The sequence below is a fragment of the Psammomys obesus genome, unplaced genomic scaffold (assembly GCF_907164565.1).
Source record: "Psammomys obesus unplaced genomic scaffold, mPsaObe1.curated_primary_1811, whole genome shotgun sequence".
In the NCBI taxonomy this organism is placed as follows: Eukaryota; Metazoa; Chordata; class Mammalia; order Rodentia; family Muridae; genus Psammomys; species Psammomys obesus.
The window spans coordinates 2375799-2392345 of NW_026596039.1; the positions used below are offsets into that span (position 1 = coordinate 2375799).

General features: G+C 47.6%; 1 protein-coding gene across 6 annotated transcripts in view; it reads right to left on the bottom strand.

The window, feature by feature from the left end:
- Nucleotides 1–16547, bottom strand: part of Gramd1b (GRAM domain containing 1B) — a 134803-nt gene that overhangs the window by 1499 nt on the left and 116757 nt on the right. For 5 of the 6 annotated variants that reach the window (XM_055621790.1, XM_055621796.1, XM_055621793.1 and 2 more), the window contains 12 exons: nucleotides 15646–15761; nucleotides 14221–14377; nucleotides 12971–13160; nucleotides 12528–12671; nucleotides 11474–11592; nucleotides 11060–11202; nucleotides 9678–9781; nucleotides 8916–9119; nucleotides 8077–8167; nucleotides 4620–4727; nucleotides 4223–4340; nucleotides 2949–3082 (listed from right to left, as the gene is read on the bottom strand). In XM_055621790.1, coding sequence (XP_055477765.1) covers nucleotides 2993–3082; nucleotides 4223–4340; nucleotides 4620–4727; nucleotides 8077–8167; nucleotides 8916–9119; nucleotides 9678–9781; nucleotides 11060–11202; nucleotides 11474–11592; nucleotides 12528–12671; nucleotides 12971–13160; nucleotides 14221–14377; nucleotides 15646–15761 — 1584 coding nt within the window. In that variant the 3' untranslated portion in view covers nucleotides 2949–2992. The remainder of the gene's footprint in view (nucleotides 1–2948; nucleotides 3083–4222; nucleotides 4341–4619; nucleotides 4728–8076; nucleotides 8168–8915; nucleotides 9120–9677; nucleotides 9782–11059; nucleotides 11203–11473; nucleotides 11593–12527; nucleotides 12672–12970; nucleotides 13161–14220; nucleotides 14378–15645; nucleotides 15762–16547) is intronic. The other variant, XM_055621791.1, reaches the window with a different exon arrangement.

A 16547-nucleotide genomic window follows, 5' to 3' on the forward strand; every position in this document is an offset into this window, starting at 1 on the left:
ATTTTAGCAAAAGTTCCATAATTTATCGAAACTGCAACAGGGTTTTGGCCAAGCAAAACAGAAGTTCTAGAACTGGGAATGGCTTGGCTTCTTCCCATTGTCTCCTCCATCAGTGAGGAGTATGGACAGTAGAAAGGATTCACAGTGCCTGGAGATGGAAGATGAGCTCAGTCCAAAGTGATACTCTTCTTGTCATTAGCCTCTAAGCGGAAACTATTTCCAAACTAAAACTAGGCCAAAAAAGGAAGGAACATTCTGTTGTGCTAACGCTGAAGAAGGCTATCCCTGCCACTGGAAGCCCCTAGCCCTCCTAGCCAAGAACAAAGCAACCTGCCCTGGCAGGACATCTTCCAAGACCAGGAAGTCCTCATCTTGCTAGTCTCTGGCCTAACCTCCAAATCAAGGTCAAACCTAGAGCCCACATTAGAGGTCATTTACTCAGCCCTCTTCCATTAACACTCAGATCCTGAAGCAAGCTCAGTGACGGGGACTTCTCCAAGGCCACAAGACTTTTCAATAACACAGTAGGGACTCAAGCCCAGATCTCTCGACTCGTAGTCCAGTAAAAGCACTCAAATGTCTTGCCACACAAATCCTTACAGAAAGATCGAAGTTTACTTACATCTACAATAAGTGAATGAGACCTGCCAGCTGGGAGAAGTAACCAATGCCTGCCAGCTTCCATGGCCTCCTGCAGGCAGCAAACTGCTTGCCAGGCTACTGTCCAGGGAACTTAATTTGGCTGCAAGGGTGAGCTCCCCCCTCTTTCACAGACTATTGACTAAAGGAAAGAAGGATTTTGTTTGGGGATGAACTGATTTGTTGGTTTCTTCCTGGTTTAAAAGCGTAAGCCAATGCCAAGGACAGAAGGACCTCACAAGAAAGCCATGATTCTTGGAGGCTAGTCTTTACATAGACCTATCACCTTGGTTCACCAGAAAGCAGAGGCCTTCTCTGACAACCTAGGTATTCTCTTCCCCTTAAGGATGCTGAAGGCCAAAGAAAAGCAGCTGTCTGTGGTCAGGGCCGCTTCTGTTACTTTACCTTGTCCCCTCACCCCCAGTGAACACGTGGACATCATTCCAAAGGATCCATAACTACTTTAACAATTAAACTTAAGTAATTACATATGCAATAAATCTGAGAATTTCCAGTTTTGCTTTAAAAAAAATTTCTAGAAATACTTTTGGCTTCTGGCTATTCCAAAGGGAAACTGCCCAACACCCTGTACCAGCTTCCCTTCTTTGACTCAGGGCTCAAGGGTCTTGACTGTCACCAGCACCTCTCTCAAAATCCTAGACAACAACCAAATGACAACCAAGCAGTCTTCGGCCCTCGTCCATTCCAGGGAACAAGTGAATCCATTCACTCACCCCTGCCTTTCCAGAAGAGTGCTAGCAATGTTAGTTAAGCACTGGAGCCTTCTCCCTCCATCAGAGGATAATCCAGGGATAAATCCCATTTTCTGGCTCTGCCCTTCAAGAGTCATCAGATGGAAGAGCAGTAGATACTGTAAGGGAGGGTGATGAATCTATTGAGAAGGACCCCTTGAGATATAAAACCTGAGTCCTGATGGGCTAACATTTAGAAGGCCCTGGACTGGTTCAGGTTTCTAATGTAGCATCTTCCTTTTATTTCTTGGGGGCATTTTATCTCACTGGGGCCAGAAACACACACCTGTCAGAACCCCCACTCCCAAACCTGAGAAACTTAAAACTGAGAGGACCTTGGAGGGGTCAGGTTCTACTTTGCCTTTTCCTGACCAAATGCATACATCTGTGCCAAATCCTCCCTCCAGTGGCTCATACATTTTCCCTACACATAGTGGCACAGAACTGCCTCTAATGCTAATGCTGATTCCTTACCAAGCGTTAATAATATTAGCCCTCTGAATGGCTTGGCTGCTATCCTCACTACTCACAGAGGATTCTGAGCAAGTCCCGCAATCCATAGATCATTCTCTGTCTCCCAAAGCCTCGATGGACTAGGATACCCTGTCTTATCCTGGACAGCAAACTCACAGCTCAAAGGGAAAGAATTAGAGCCACAGACCTGACTTGTTTATAACCACTAAAAGAGGTTTTTTGTTTTTTGTTTTTTTGTTTTTTAAACAAGGTCAAAAAGGCTCTACCCTGGCTAAGAAACAATGTGCTCTTAGGGCACACAGAAACAATAGAACTTTAGGCACTAAAAAGTGACACTCCCCCCAGATCCAGCCTGGGAGAAGACCAGAGAGAAAAGGAGTGGGGGAAGTTAGAAATTCCCAGCCCTTGTGGGGTCCACAACCTACTCAGGTCACAAAAAGGTGTGGGACTGGCTGAGGAGAGTTCCCTTCAGATGCCAGGGCTCAGGAGCCTGCGGCCCCACAGCCCAGGCCCACAAACACAGCCTCTGTTACAGTCCTCAACACCTAGCTTTCAGTGTGGTCCTAACCAATGGCCTCCAGGGGGACTTGGATGGGGCTCCTGCCCTCTCCATCCTTCCCGTTCCCAAGAGAAGGCCTGGGGAAGCACTGGGTGGGGGGTGGGGGAAGAACAGGTTCTCATTTCTTCTAGAGACAAATCAAAAGGGGGTTAGGGAATGAAGCACCTGAAGCCACGCCCTCTTGAAACGTCTGTGAAGACACAAGGGTTTTCACAGGCATAAACTCTGGCTCGGCCACATTTCCCTTCTAACGGCCAAGAATGGCCAGCAAGGGAAGAGGTGAGGAACAGAAGATGGGAGGAGGAGGATCAGGGGAGGTTGGTGCTGAGAGGTGGTCCCTGCCCTCCTCGGTCCCTCCACAGTGGAGGGAAAACGCTGCTCTGGCCGGCACAGGGGGCGGGAGTTCCCGCTCCTTCTCCCTGGTACATAGGCATTATCTCTTTTTTAAAATCTGTATATAATATATATTTATATTCTGTATATATATATATATATATTTATATATATTTATAAGGTCTATGTACATGTATTGCACAGGCCTCTTGTAGCCACCCCTGGTCCTGCCTTGTCAATGATAGCGGTTCCTCTTCTCGTCGCTTTCAGATGTGTAGTCTCGGGACCTGATACCATTCTGAAGGTTGATAAGCGAGTCCTTCATCTGTAAGACAGTGCTCTCAGTGAGTCTCCACAAAGCTGCTGCCACCACACCCATCTATGGCCTGTCCCTAACCATGTCACAGAGCCAACAGAAGCTACAGGAGTTCCCAGGGGCCTCAGCCTAAGGCAGAAAGGGGTCAGCCTGTCCAGCCTTGGAAATCCCTTAGGCTTGGTTATTTGTGACTCCTTATATCAGAAAATTACAACCATCTAGTCACTCTAAGGAGCCACCCTGAACTACCATTTACTTGGCCTTCAACTCTAATCATATATATATATATATATATATATATATATATATATATATATATATATATATATATATATATATCTGCCTTTCTTTCTCCTAACTTGGGATGCTTTCCAAATTTTACCCAGTTGGAAAGTCCAGAAACAATACAAACTTTCTAAAGTCACAATCACCCTTTCCTTCGGTGCCAAGCAGATGGAAGGCAAGGCTCTTCCATCTGGAAATTAATATTTGGGGGTATGAGATGAAGTCCAAAAGCAGAGGCTCCACCCAGAGAATCTTCAAATGGTCCATCATATAACAGCTGCTTAAATACTGAGTAAGCTACCCTGTTATAATGACAGGTGGCATCTCCATCTCTAGGCACTGAGAACTCCTGGTCTCTCTCTTTCTGCCTCATCTTCTCATTTGATTTCTCTGTTTCTTCTAAACCTACTCATCAGGCAGGAAAAGGGGCCATTTCTGTGCATGTGTAGGTCAGAAGAAAACTTGCAGAAGTCTCTCCCTCTATGCAGAGATAAAACTTGGGTTGCCAGGTTTGGTGGCAAGCAACTTTATAAAGAGCCAAACCATCTTACTTGCTCCTCAAAGAATTTTTAACATACTTGTCTTCCTGGAAGACAAATCACTAATTCAGGATTTCTCTGTGAAAGAGTCTGTCTTTCATCCCTCTGTCTATTAATCTATTTCTTAATTTGTTATTATTTGGGGGAATTCCTGTGTTTCTAATACTCCACCGAGGAACAACTTTAAAAACAAATCAAGGGATGGGCCAGAATAATAATAAAAAGGAGAAGAATGTCAGAATGTGGTGTGGAAGACTGTGGCGTTTCTCAGTACAGAAGGGAAGGGGCTCAGTCTCCTGAAGATGAGGGACTGTGGGCATCTCACCTGGTCAAGGAGCATCACTGAGGATTTGATGATTTCCCTCCATTTCTGGAGCTCGGTATCGTGGTACTTTTGTTGGGATTCTAGTAGCTGGGCCCATTCTGTCTGAGACTGGGGTAACCTGTGGGGTAGAAGAAGGGGTACACAGCAGCTTAAAGTTATGCTTAGTGGCTGTTCTGAGCTCCCAGACCCCAAAGGACAGAGAGTCACATCAGAGTTCTCTTTTTTCTGCTCAATGTCCACACTTCCCTAAAACTTAGGCTGGAAACTCTAAGGACAGATTGGTAGAGATGGACTGTAGACTCATCTCAAAGGGGTATCCTTGAGCACAGAAAATGGAGCAGTCTCAGACAACTGGGTGGGAGTTAAAGTGGGGACAAAGAGGTCAGGCCCATATTACCTTTCCTGTAGCCTGAGACCCTGCCAGGCAGTGAGGGTCTGTGTGGTATATTCCAGCATCCACAGCTTGTAAAAGAGCATCATGTTAAGGATGACCAACAGCACCAGACTAGGAGAGAGACAGGAAAAGGCAAGGGCAGTGAGATGGACTCTGGGCCAGGGATCTCCCCCACTTACCCATGAGGCCTGCCTGCTGGACCAACCCAAGCATTACAGAGAGGGGTGAGGAAGTTGAAGGGGTATAGTAACGGTTGGAGAAAGAGAAGCAACCTAGTCTACCATGTCAGTGACAGAGCAGGAGAGCCATGGAGAGGGGCAGAAGCAAAGGTATTGAAGGCACTGGAAGGGAAGCCGCAGGCACCTGAATCTGGGTGCCTAAGGGAAGGAAGATGGCATAGGTGGAGGGGGGAAGCCATGAGGTAAAAGGGAGCAATCATAGAGCTGGTACCTGAAACAGATCCTAATGGGAGCAGGGAAGAAAAATGGGGAGGAGGCAGAGGTTAGAAACAGGAGTGAGGGAAAGGGGAAAATGCACTTCAATGGAGACAGAGAGCAAGTGAACATCTATGAGGAAAAAAAAAATTATGAGAAGTAAAGACACAACAGACGAGGAGGCCAGGCAAAGAAGGATGGAGGGAGAGCAGTTGCGGATTCTCAGCTTTCCACAGGTGCTAAATCAAGATATTTCCCTATCAACCCAAAGTCATGTAACACCTAAAGGGCCAGACTAAAGGAGGACCTGATATGCCTTTAGGTACTGGAACTTCCTTGATGGTACAATGTCTTCTCCTCGCACTCACCACTACCAGAAGTGATCAGAGGTGGAGAGGAGCAAGGATGACAGGGAGCTTAAAGGATACCAGGAAGTGGAGAGCCAGGGGGCTGGGGAAATTCTCTTCTCTCTGCCTCAGTGGCTGTATAGGCCATTCTGTGACAGAAGCCCATGGGATAGAAAGAAAGGCAGGATGGAGAAGACCCAGAGATGGGAAGAACTGGGACCAAGTCGTACTGCAGCACTTAAAATCTTTTTTAACTTCCTTAAGTTTCCCATTGATCCTGAGACTGTTTTCCCGTGAGGGACACTGCACCTACCCTACTGGGATTGCTCTATGGATTGAAAGGAACATAACTATTAGCAGTAGGCCCACCTCAAGAGCTGGTTCTTAACATGAAAGGATTTTGGAAGAACAGGTACACACAGGAAGAGAGAAGATGGCCATATTGGGAAGGCAAATCGTAGTTGGAAAGGGGGCCAACACAGGAAAGAGATCCTATGTGATTTAGACTGTGTCTCAGACTGTTCAAAGTCAGTGTGTAAGAGTAATGTCAGAGGGCTTACTTGTTTCTCCAGCACTATGGGTGGAAGTGTCCCTTCATCTGTCAGCTGCAGGTCCCCGGGGCTATTCTAAGTTCTCCATGAAAACATTCAGCTTTTGTGTTGGGTTTCAACGCTATCATCTAACTGCATTCGCACACGATGAATCATTTGAATGTCCACCTCTTCAGTGTGCGTGGCATACCACCAAACATTTGGGTTTGTGTTTATAATCCTGGATGTGAAAGTAAAGGTCACGTGCTGTCTGAGGAAAGACTCCCTGGTATGCCAAACTGAGACAAAGAGTTGGGAGGTTGAGTCACCTCACCGAGGGTGGATGATAGCAAGAGCCTGCCAGACACAGATCAGTTGTGCTGTGTCAGTGTGTTCTAAATGCAGGCTATCAGAACCCCAGTCTGGTCTGCATTGTGTTGAGTCAGAAGGCCTGACTATCCAAAACTTACAAAGCCACAGAGTTAGCTGATCCCTATGGGATTTGCCCAGTTGCACGGGCCTTCTCTATTTAGGTAAAACTGAAATGCAGAGAGCACATAAATATGGAACTAACCAAGGTTATAGTCTCTTATTGACCAGTATCCAATACTGCCGTGGTTTTAACAGACACGAATCACATTACACTGGTCTTTTAAGGGAGAGTTTTATAGTTGTCTCTGTTCCTACTGTTGTAATACCATGGTTTCTTGTGCTATCATTTGTTTTCATGATATGCCCTCAGGAAGTAGCAAGAACCCTTTTTATGTTTTCCACAGGCTTTTCTCCTGAAAGGAGTCACCAGGGTCGTCTCTGGTTTCTCTTCTGGCATTCTCTGCATGGATGGTCTCATTTATACCCATTGCTTCATTCTGTCTTCTAAGAGCCAGGACCATGCCAGCAAAGGCATGTCCTCCTCATCTAGATAACCTGCTGCAACTCAGACCCTTGGATTTCGGCATGTCTTCTCTGACAGATTTCAACTAGACTCTATATTTCTCTTGACACAAGCACCTGTAGTCCCTGAAGGTAGATGGACTTCCTTTGAGACATAACTAAAGGGGTATTGAGCCCTTCTATCTGTGATCTCTCACCGCTCCCACCCCCAGTCCTCTCAGTCTGCTGGCCCGTCTGATGCAGATCACTCTAAGCACCCACACTGCTATCAGCCGCAATGCTGGTCTGACTGTGCCACTCTAGCTTCCCCTAGAGCATCCTGAGACTGAGGATGTGTCCTCACCACATATCTCTCCGAGGTTACTGCAGGAGGAAGTGCGGAAGGTCACAGAAGCAAAACTGACCTAGAGGTGGTCTGGTGCCCGGTGCACAGAAGGTAGAGCCACTTCCACACATGAGGGAATTGGCTGAGCCACTCAACCACCTATGCCATCTACAACCCTCACAGTTCAACCCCAGCTAACGGAGTAGGGTGCCAGGCTACAGGCTGAACCAAGCAGAAAAGCTGTCCTCAGCTGCTCTAAATGCCTCCAGTTCAAACAGAATAGCGTGTCCTGGGCACTGATGCCAAGGAACAGGCACCAGTCAGCTGTGTTCTCCTTAAGCCTTCGTTCCTTTGGCTTCTCATCTCCCTGGCTCAACCTACCGTGTAAGCTATTGAACCTATGGTTTTCTAATGCCATGCTAATTATAAGTCATCTGGATTGAAAGAAGCATCTGCCCTCCCTGGACTGGAAGCATTGATTTTGTCTGGCTACCCTGCCAATGACGACTCTGTGTATGACTCTCATGCTGGGCAGAGAGCAGACACTCAGGAGGGCCTCTTATAAATTAATGGACTCTTACAATGTCCTGAAGCATCTCTATGTCAGTCAGCATTTATCTTGAGGAAGGTTCTGAGCACCCTGCCTGTCTCACCCACTTGGCACTGAGCTCCTTAAAGCTATAGACACTGCATATACTGCCCGCTCCCAAAACTAACACACAGGAAGTGCTGAGTAAGAGATGAACAAACAGAAAACATAGCAAATGATCGAGCAACTAATCCAGCCAAGACTAGAAGACAAAGAACAAAGAGAAGGGAAGGGTAAAATTAAGGGGAGAAAATATGCTTGGGAGATGATGATTCTCCTGAACCAGGCAAGACAAGGAAGGGGTTGTAGCCAGGGATGGAGAAGAACCTGGAGTCTCTTACACACAGCTGATAACCAGCAGCAGCTTGGACACGCTTTGTAGGTGAAACCCATTGGGAGTGTCCTCGGGGATATGCCGTGTCTGCGTGGAACCTGTGGAAGAATAAGCAGGGAGTCATCCTGTTCAAGCCCACAAGTCCACACACTGCTGACAGGATACTAGCCAAGCAAGAGCACCAGGGAACTATGCATCAAGCTAACAGTGATCATGTAATTGCATCGCCATCCCTCCAACATGAGGAGGTAAAGTCTGCAAGGTCAAGATTTGGGGCAGATAATTACTGAACAATCGAGAACATGGAGCTAGGTGCACAGGATATAAAGATGTGATTGGCTGGTGAAGACAGGCTAGAGGCTAGAGGCTTTCTAATCAGCTACATGATGTCAGGCCAGGACATGTAATTCCTCAGTCTACTTAAATGTGACATTAATCACAAATGTTATAGCTAAAACACGTAACGATGGAGTGCTCTAGTCGAGGCTGGAGTGGGGAATATGGGAAATCGTGGTCTTCTCCAGTACCTACTCAACTCTGATGAATTCACATGCATGTGAGTTGCATGGTTTGTAAAACACTGGAACCATCAGTTTCTAGGTCTCTTAGAGAGCCCTAGGTGTCCATGACTGATTATATACATGAGGACTCAAAGGGAGTGATGAGAAGAGGAAGAAATACAAAAGGAGCCCACAGCCTAGACAGGCAGGCCCTTGGTGGGTCTGTGAGGGACAAGTGACAAATTCATCTGGATGTGAATCGGGTGTGCATATATGTGCCATGACAGAGGTATGCAGTTCCATCCCCTGGTCTCACTCTACACAACCATTCCCACCTGGAACACACCTGCCACGTGCTTGATCCTGTGGCCCACATCTTCATCAGTGGGTGTGGTGACCGGGCTCATCACCTCTTCCAGGTGAGGCACCCGCAGGTGCGCATGGGGACGCTTCCTTCTCCGTACTGCCGAAGACTTATTGGCCTTCTCCTTGGGGGACTGTCTGTGCATCTCAGCCAGGTAGGTGCTCTCTGTTTTGGTTAGCTCAGTCTCTGTCAGACACAAAAGGGCCAGGTCAGAGGCCTGTAACTTCAGCTCAGCATGGCATCCACCAGAAGCAGCTTTCTACAAGTACCATATTCCCACTATTCCTTCCCTGGGAGGCTGGCCCAGTGGAAAGATGATCCTCAGAGATGCCCGATGCTAGCTATTTTCAGGGCCAAACCTTGCTTAGAGGACCATGATCACAACCTCTGCCCCTCAGAGTATATAATTTATGGCATATAGCACACACTTCCTAAACAGATACCCTCAAATGTTTCTTATAATAAGATGACACAGTGCCAGTATCACCATATCTGAAGTTCGAGAGTAGGCAAAATCACAGCCCCTCCTTAGTGAATTCAAAGCTTACAGACACAGTCTCTTGAGAGACACATACCACAGACACAGGCAGAATTAGGACCTATGAAACCAATTTACAGTCTCAGAGACCCCCTTATTCTGCATGTTTTTCACCTCCTCTCCCCAGTGGAAAATGGTAGCCAACAGCTGCACAGGCCAGCAAGGAAAGGTTCCTGGTTAGATGACAAGAGGACTGTGGCACCCACCTAAATGGCGGAAGTAGTCCTCCAATCCACTCCAGAAGTTCTTCTCGATGAACGTTTTCACAAACCCCCAGGGCTGTTTTCGATAGCGGAGCTCTGTGGAAACCCTGAGGAACAGGCCATTAAAGACAAGGTCAGCCCTCCTTACTGAGAAAAAAGGTTTGGAAGCATAGATAAGAAGTTAGCAGTATGTTGGTATGTTTCTGCTGTCTGGAGTGTATGTGTGGGGTGGGGGTGGGGGAACAGGACATTTATATATGCTCTGTGGCCTCCCAGCCACAGAGAAAGTTTAGAAACTAAATTCAAACCCCTTTAAGTCCAAGTAGGAAGTCTAGAGCCTCATCACTTACAACTTCGAGTGTCACCTCACCTGCCCGGCCTGCATGCTACACCCAAGACCTCATGAACACTTTGTAAGTGCTCTCTCTCCCAACCACTGCCCATTGCTCTTGCAGTGCTATCACACCCTGCGCCCCCCTCCTGCCCCCCACCCGCCAAATGAAACCCATATCCTCTACCTCTTCCTTGGTTGGATAAGCATCTGTTAATATATTTTTCCCAACGTAATCCCACACACACACATCAAGGCAGTGTGTCCTGAGTTTCCATCTTACCAGGGGTGCTACCTTCCCCGGGGCCTAGTGGGAACATGACCATGCTTGGAGCCTTCTCACACCCCCACCCAACACGTGCTTTCAAGCACAGAGAACAGACTAGCACCTCCTGCGAAGGGTCAGCTGCCATCAGCCATGATGATTTTCAAATGGGTGTGTGTGTGCTGATTTTAAAATTAGGCTACATCCTGCTTTTGATGCCATGGTCTATATTTCTCCCTTCCTCTGAGTGGACAGCATCATATCCAGAACTAACTAGTAATCTGACTGTGAGTAGGCTGAGTGCGGAAAGCTGGCTGTATTAGGTCAAGAGTCCTGTTCTCTAGGAGCTCATTGGCCAACAATGGGAGCAATAGAAAACCCCACTATGTAGAACATGGAACCAAGGGCACAGGGCCCTGTTGCTAAAGGCTAAGCTTTGGTATGTATTGGGGCAGTTGCTCTTCTGATAAATGAGGATAACTCCATCTCCTCAGCTTATTCTAAAAAAGCACAACAGATGTAGTTTAAGTACCTACATGGTTCCATATAAACCATATAAAACCAACCATAGGAATGGTAAAGACCTTTCAAAGAAGACACAGAGTGTTCAAAGGGGCACAAGGTGGAGAAGAATGGAGTCAGGATGAGAAGGCAAGGAGTCTCCAGAAGGCTCCAGGGAGGACATACAAGGTTGAGTATTCCAGCCCCTTCTCCCAAGGAGCAAATGAGCACTGTGCAATTTGCATGCCTCTCCCCACTGGCACCCACACAAGCCTTCATGCAGCACACCTGAGTCTACTCTTGTTCCGGGCCACTCGGGTGAGTGTGTAGCGATTGATGGTGTAGAAGTAGTCATGGTATGGCACATCGTGGGTGAGGACTTCAGCGTCTATCACATAGCATTCACTCTCCTGACTCGCTTTGTACATGGTCTGTGGGTAGGAAAGCACCATTGATCAAAACTGAGGAGAAGTCAGGTAAGAACAGTGCCTCTCCCAGTGTCCCTGCCCCTGGACTCCTAGATGGAGGATAGAAAGTGTGACATCACTTGAACTGGCAGCATCTGAGCCAGTTGGATGCTGCTGCCTCCGGACTAAACCAAGCCTAGATCTAGAGACGTCTTCCCAAGTCCAGCTTTCATCCTTCATGATGTGACAGGATTTCCAAGCACACTCTCGATGTTTCTTCCCTCTCCCCACTCACCTGTGTCTCCCTGACAGTGGCTGTTTTGGGAGCCAGGGGGTTAGTAAGGGTGATCGTATAGAGAATCTCTCTGCTCTGGTTCCCATTCTCCTCCTTTTTCCATGGGTGGAAGATGATATCTGAGGGTAGAGAAGAGGTCTAGAATGAGGAGGGGCCAGCACAACTCCACTTGTCTGAATCTCCCTTCCAATGAACTCCTTGCTCCATGCTGACTACTGACAGCTACCCGTCCCCTGGAAGCCAATAGAGTTTGAAAGCTTGGGGGAGGTGGTGAAGAGGAGGTGGAGTTGGAGCAGAAAGAGGCCCATTGTGTCACTGCCGAAATTCTACAGAGAGCTCCAGAATGCCCATTGTTCCAAGGCTGGGCCAGGAGGTCTTGGGGCCACCTCGCAGGCGTGCAGGCAACATTGGAGTTACTGTGGTAAGAGCACCGGGTCCCCAGGGAGTGTGACCACTCCGTGGCCTCAAGGTGCCTCTCTTTTCAGAGGGTGCCTACAGCTTTTGCCCCAAGGGGATGATTGTCTCTGCTTGGAAATGTTACATCTGGGCTGTGGGAAAAACTGGAGGAATACAGTGATAATAAAGGTATGAGCCCCGGCGGTGCTGGATAAAAATCCTCACTCGGTCCTTCTGGGCTACTTTATACAGGCAGATGGATGACAGTCTGGGGTTCATATTCTGAACAAGTCCGTGCCAGGAACCCCAAGGCCTAAACGTGGCACAGCTGAGCACTCAGTGAGCCAGCGCAACACACTCAGTGCGGCGGGTACCTCCCAAACAGCTGCCCTGTAGTAGACACAGAGCCCTACGGGGACAAAGAGCTGACAGGGCCTGCTCACTGGGAAATCTTTGGAGCCTGGTAGACAGCAGGCAGATGAAAACCTGCAGTACTAGGGTCAGAGTAACTGCGAGGATCTCTGCCACCATATAAGGCCAGAAAGAGGAGCCTGTGACCCTGAGGAAAGAATGGAATATGGAAAGAGGTAGGCAAAAAGGAGGAGGAGGAGGAAGGGATGGAGGAAGGGATGGACAGGGGCCGGCCCCCAGATCAGACCAGAGAAGCGCCGCTGCTCCATGAAGTCCCGAAGGAAGGGTGAGTTGGTGAACAGCAGGTCGTAGAGTTTGTCCACGCTGAAGTTGAAGACTTCGTTCACATACTGTCTTCCACTCAGGTCCTCATAGAAGGCCTGGACCTCTCCTGTATGGAAGAGAAGATGAAGCAGACAGTGTCAGAGGAGGACAGGGGGCTGTGGTAGCGTCCCCAGGGCGCCGATAGCTCTGTGGCTAACGCGGGTGCTGCTGCTAAGGGAAGGGTGGCTGGGCTCAGGGCTCGCTGTTAGTGCTTTTGCCCGCATCTCTTCCCTGAGACCTTGGCTGCTGGTTCTGGGGGCCGCTCTGAGGTCCAGAACTTAGATTCTGACTCAGGACAGGAACTTCCTTTCATGCTGCAAAATGGAGCGATGAAGGGATGCTCTGGGCCCACAGTCAGAGGCTCACCTTCATCGTGGGTGTCTGAAGAATCACTGAGCTCGGTAGGGATGTCCTCATTGTCATTGAAGTCCAGCGAAGGGGAGGTCACGGGTGCAATGATCTCAATCTTCTCCCCTATGATGTTGTCAATGGCAAGCTCCTTCTCTAGGGACCCGTCACCCTCCATCACCTCTTCCTCCAGCGGCAAGCCATCAAACTGCAGTGGAGATCGAGAATAACCTACCAAGGTTCCCCACTGCGGAACTCCCCACTGGGTCAACTCTCTGAAGGGAGACTAGCAACCTGGCCTTAAAAGTCATCCCATTCTCAGCACAGCTTCTGGGGAGCCGGGCTAAGGTTGGGGACTGGGACTGGGTCTGGGCTGAGGGCAGCAGAAGAGGGAATACAGAGAACCAACACTCACTGCCCTTTCTGTGCCATTCAAACGGCACACTGGTCTATGGTGGCACTCCCATTCTAGGTCTTTCGTGGAGCTACACTCCCACCACACTGCTACAATACCAGCCTGCTTATAAACAATACCCTTTTCCTTTTTCCTAAGCAGCTCCGAGGGCTTCATGGACATGTTTGGGGCTTCAATCTCCCATTGGCAACAAAAGAGAATCAATTCTATTCTAAAGCTAAGCTCAGAAATAAAAATGAAGGCTAGCATTCAGTGTTTTCATTCTAAGGCTGGTTAGCCTGGCCAAGCGTGAAATAAAAGGTTCCCTTTTTCTAAGAGTCCTTTCCCAAGGAAGCCCGCCCCTTCTTGCTGACATGTGCCCTAACCCCCTTCGTTCAGCAAAATTCTGAATTCTCTGCAACAGTGTTCAGGAAGAGAAAGGTTTTTAAGGACATTTTCATAGCCTCCATAAATTCTAGCACAGTGGGAAAATAAATAGCAAAGGAACTCAACAAATATTCATGACATAGGTAAATAAGCAAGTAACTGTCCTTGTTCCATGTTCATTAATGGTTCCATGTTCATGTGTGATTCAGATTTTGGGCTACACTTTGAGAACACTTAGAACACTTTTCATCTTCTCAATTGTCAAAACAAATTGTGCAACCCAGGTGCTGTGAATCTTCCTCTGGACCACTGGGCTACACTGAGTGAGCATGGGTTCCAGGATGCTCCTTAAGTCATGGTGATCACAATGGGACCCCTTCCCACTTCCCTGCTCCCAGTGGGGTTCCTGTGGGGTTAATTAAGCTCAGAGACAATGGCCACTGCCGGGGGCAGAGATTTGTCCAGAGTTCACTGCCCATACCCATACCGAGACAGGGGCTTCACTGCTTCCTGTAGAGGTCAGCGTGCTGTTGGTGATAGACTTCTTGGGCAGCTGTGGGCTGGCATCCGGCTTGGTCTCTATGCTGCTCTTGGATGAGCTGTCATTCACTTCGTTCTCTTCTACAGGGATCTCTTCACAGTAGCTGGAGAAGACACCATTGCAGGCTAAGTTAATCTCTAAGGTGGAGGCCACCAGCTAACCTAAGAACTCAGGCTTGTCTGTCAACCTGAAACTATGGGCTTGCCTGACTCTCTTCTTTGTTTATGATCATGCACCAACCAAAAAGCTCCCTCCTCCCCGTTGCTTCCCTGAGCTTCATTCCCATCTTTTTACCACCTCTCCCTATCCAGAAACTTCTACCTGAAAAGTCACCTTTTCTAGACAACCTCCTTAGATGTATGTCTACTAAAGCATAACCATATCTCTTTTTACTCTTTTCTGTTGTATCCCATAACATTCTGATGATCTCAATCTAGCATCTGGGCTTTGAGCAAATATTTCCTTTGTCAAATATCAACCAAGACTGGACTCTGAATACAGTATTCCCTCAGTAATATTGCCCAAATTACAGATTATAACTGACAAACTTCTCTTCATTGTATGTCCTAAATGAAGGTAGGTGTTGTTCTAGAGACACTTCAGGAGTGTCACTGTAGCAATCATCATCCTTACAGTCCTTGCTGGCATTAACATCTGACTTGTACACTTAGTAGCATCTGGATGTATTACAGCTCATGGAAAATCATTATGTTCATCTTAGACATCAGCAAATAGAGTTTGACAGAGCTAATATGACACCAGTATTAATGTTGTACCACGTCAAGATCTAAGAACTGTACCTTCAGTGCTCTTTCCTTGCTTTTATTTCACTAGATTCTCTCAGTAACATCTAGTCCCTACACACCTAACTACTGTCAGTCAACGCCATCTTCCCATCTTTCTAACCCTCCTGCAGCAGTCCATACAGTGAGAACCCTCATCCTTCACTTCTTGCTCTTAGCTTCTAGCGTACGAGACCCTCCTGCCTTGATGGATGTCCTTTCAAGATCTTTCTCTGCTTCCCCTTCTTGCTGAGTGCTTTTATGTTTAGCCACTTGGAGGACTGAGGTAACCCCACAGCTATCCACAAGTCACTCAGGTTTACAGCACTAGCCCATACTTCCCATGAACCCAAAAGCCATCCTCAGAATCTTACATCATCTCTCCACTTGGAGAGTCCCTGCTCCCTTGACCTGGCTTCTCTGACTTCTTCTATAGCCACAGAGCTCTGCTACTGTTCCCTCTGCCTAAACCATTGGTTCCCTCCAGGGCATCCTGCCGGGTGATACTCAGATACCACTTTCCAAATGATGTCCTCTCTGCCATTCTGATCCCATGTCCTCTGGGAAGCTCACCCAAGGCCACACTCACCCCATCGTGTTGAAGTCATCATCTGGAGGCACATAGTCCTCATCATCACTGGTTAGACCCAGCTCATTCCCGTAGCACTGGTGGACAAAGTGCCAGAGCTCCTTGGGGCACAGGGGCTGCAGGAGATAGGAGCGATATGTCTGATTCTCCCTCCCTCAGGCCCTGCTGTCCCACACAGAAGCACTAAGCCAGGCTGGTCCCGATATCGGGAAAGAAGCCCAAGGGCTGTCTTCCCAGATGAATAGAAAGGATGTCTCTAAACAACACCATCCACCTCACAGATCCCAGTCAGATGCCAATCCCCTGCCTGAAAATGTAGATTCCAACAGAGCAAAGGACAAGGACCTTCCACACCTGTGCCTTCAACAGAGCTTTGCAGAATGGGATTAACTGGTCCTTTGAGGATGGGAAATACCCTATCTCCTGCTCCTCCTACTGATGAGATCCAGCATTAAGTGAAAGAAACTCATGTTAACCTAGGGCCACAGTTACCTCAATACCCACAGGTACCCTGACTCAGTCTTGCAACACCACAGAAATTAAAGGTCATTCTCCCCAACCCTTTTCTGACAGTCTGAATACTTCCTTCTTTGTTCTGAGCAGCAATCAGTTTGTGCACAGTCCTACGTACAGTTTCCAGTGTTTGCTTATGGAGGCATGTCTATCTGTCCTATTTAAAAATACTGTCCTAAAAAAAAAAAAAAAAAAAAGCTAATTTTCATAGGGTACAATTTCCAGAAAGAAGCAAAGGAATGTCAAAAAAACTAAGAGCATGGTGGAGACCAGGAGTGAGTTAGACTGGAAAGAACTGACACCTGTGTATGTGAAAGAAGATAAAAGTGTAAGCAAAATTGATGCAACTAATAACTAAGAAAAAAAAAATTTAAGAATCTTTACAGTAA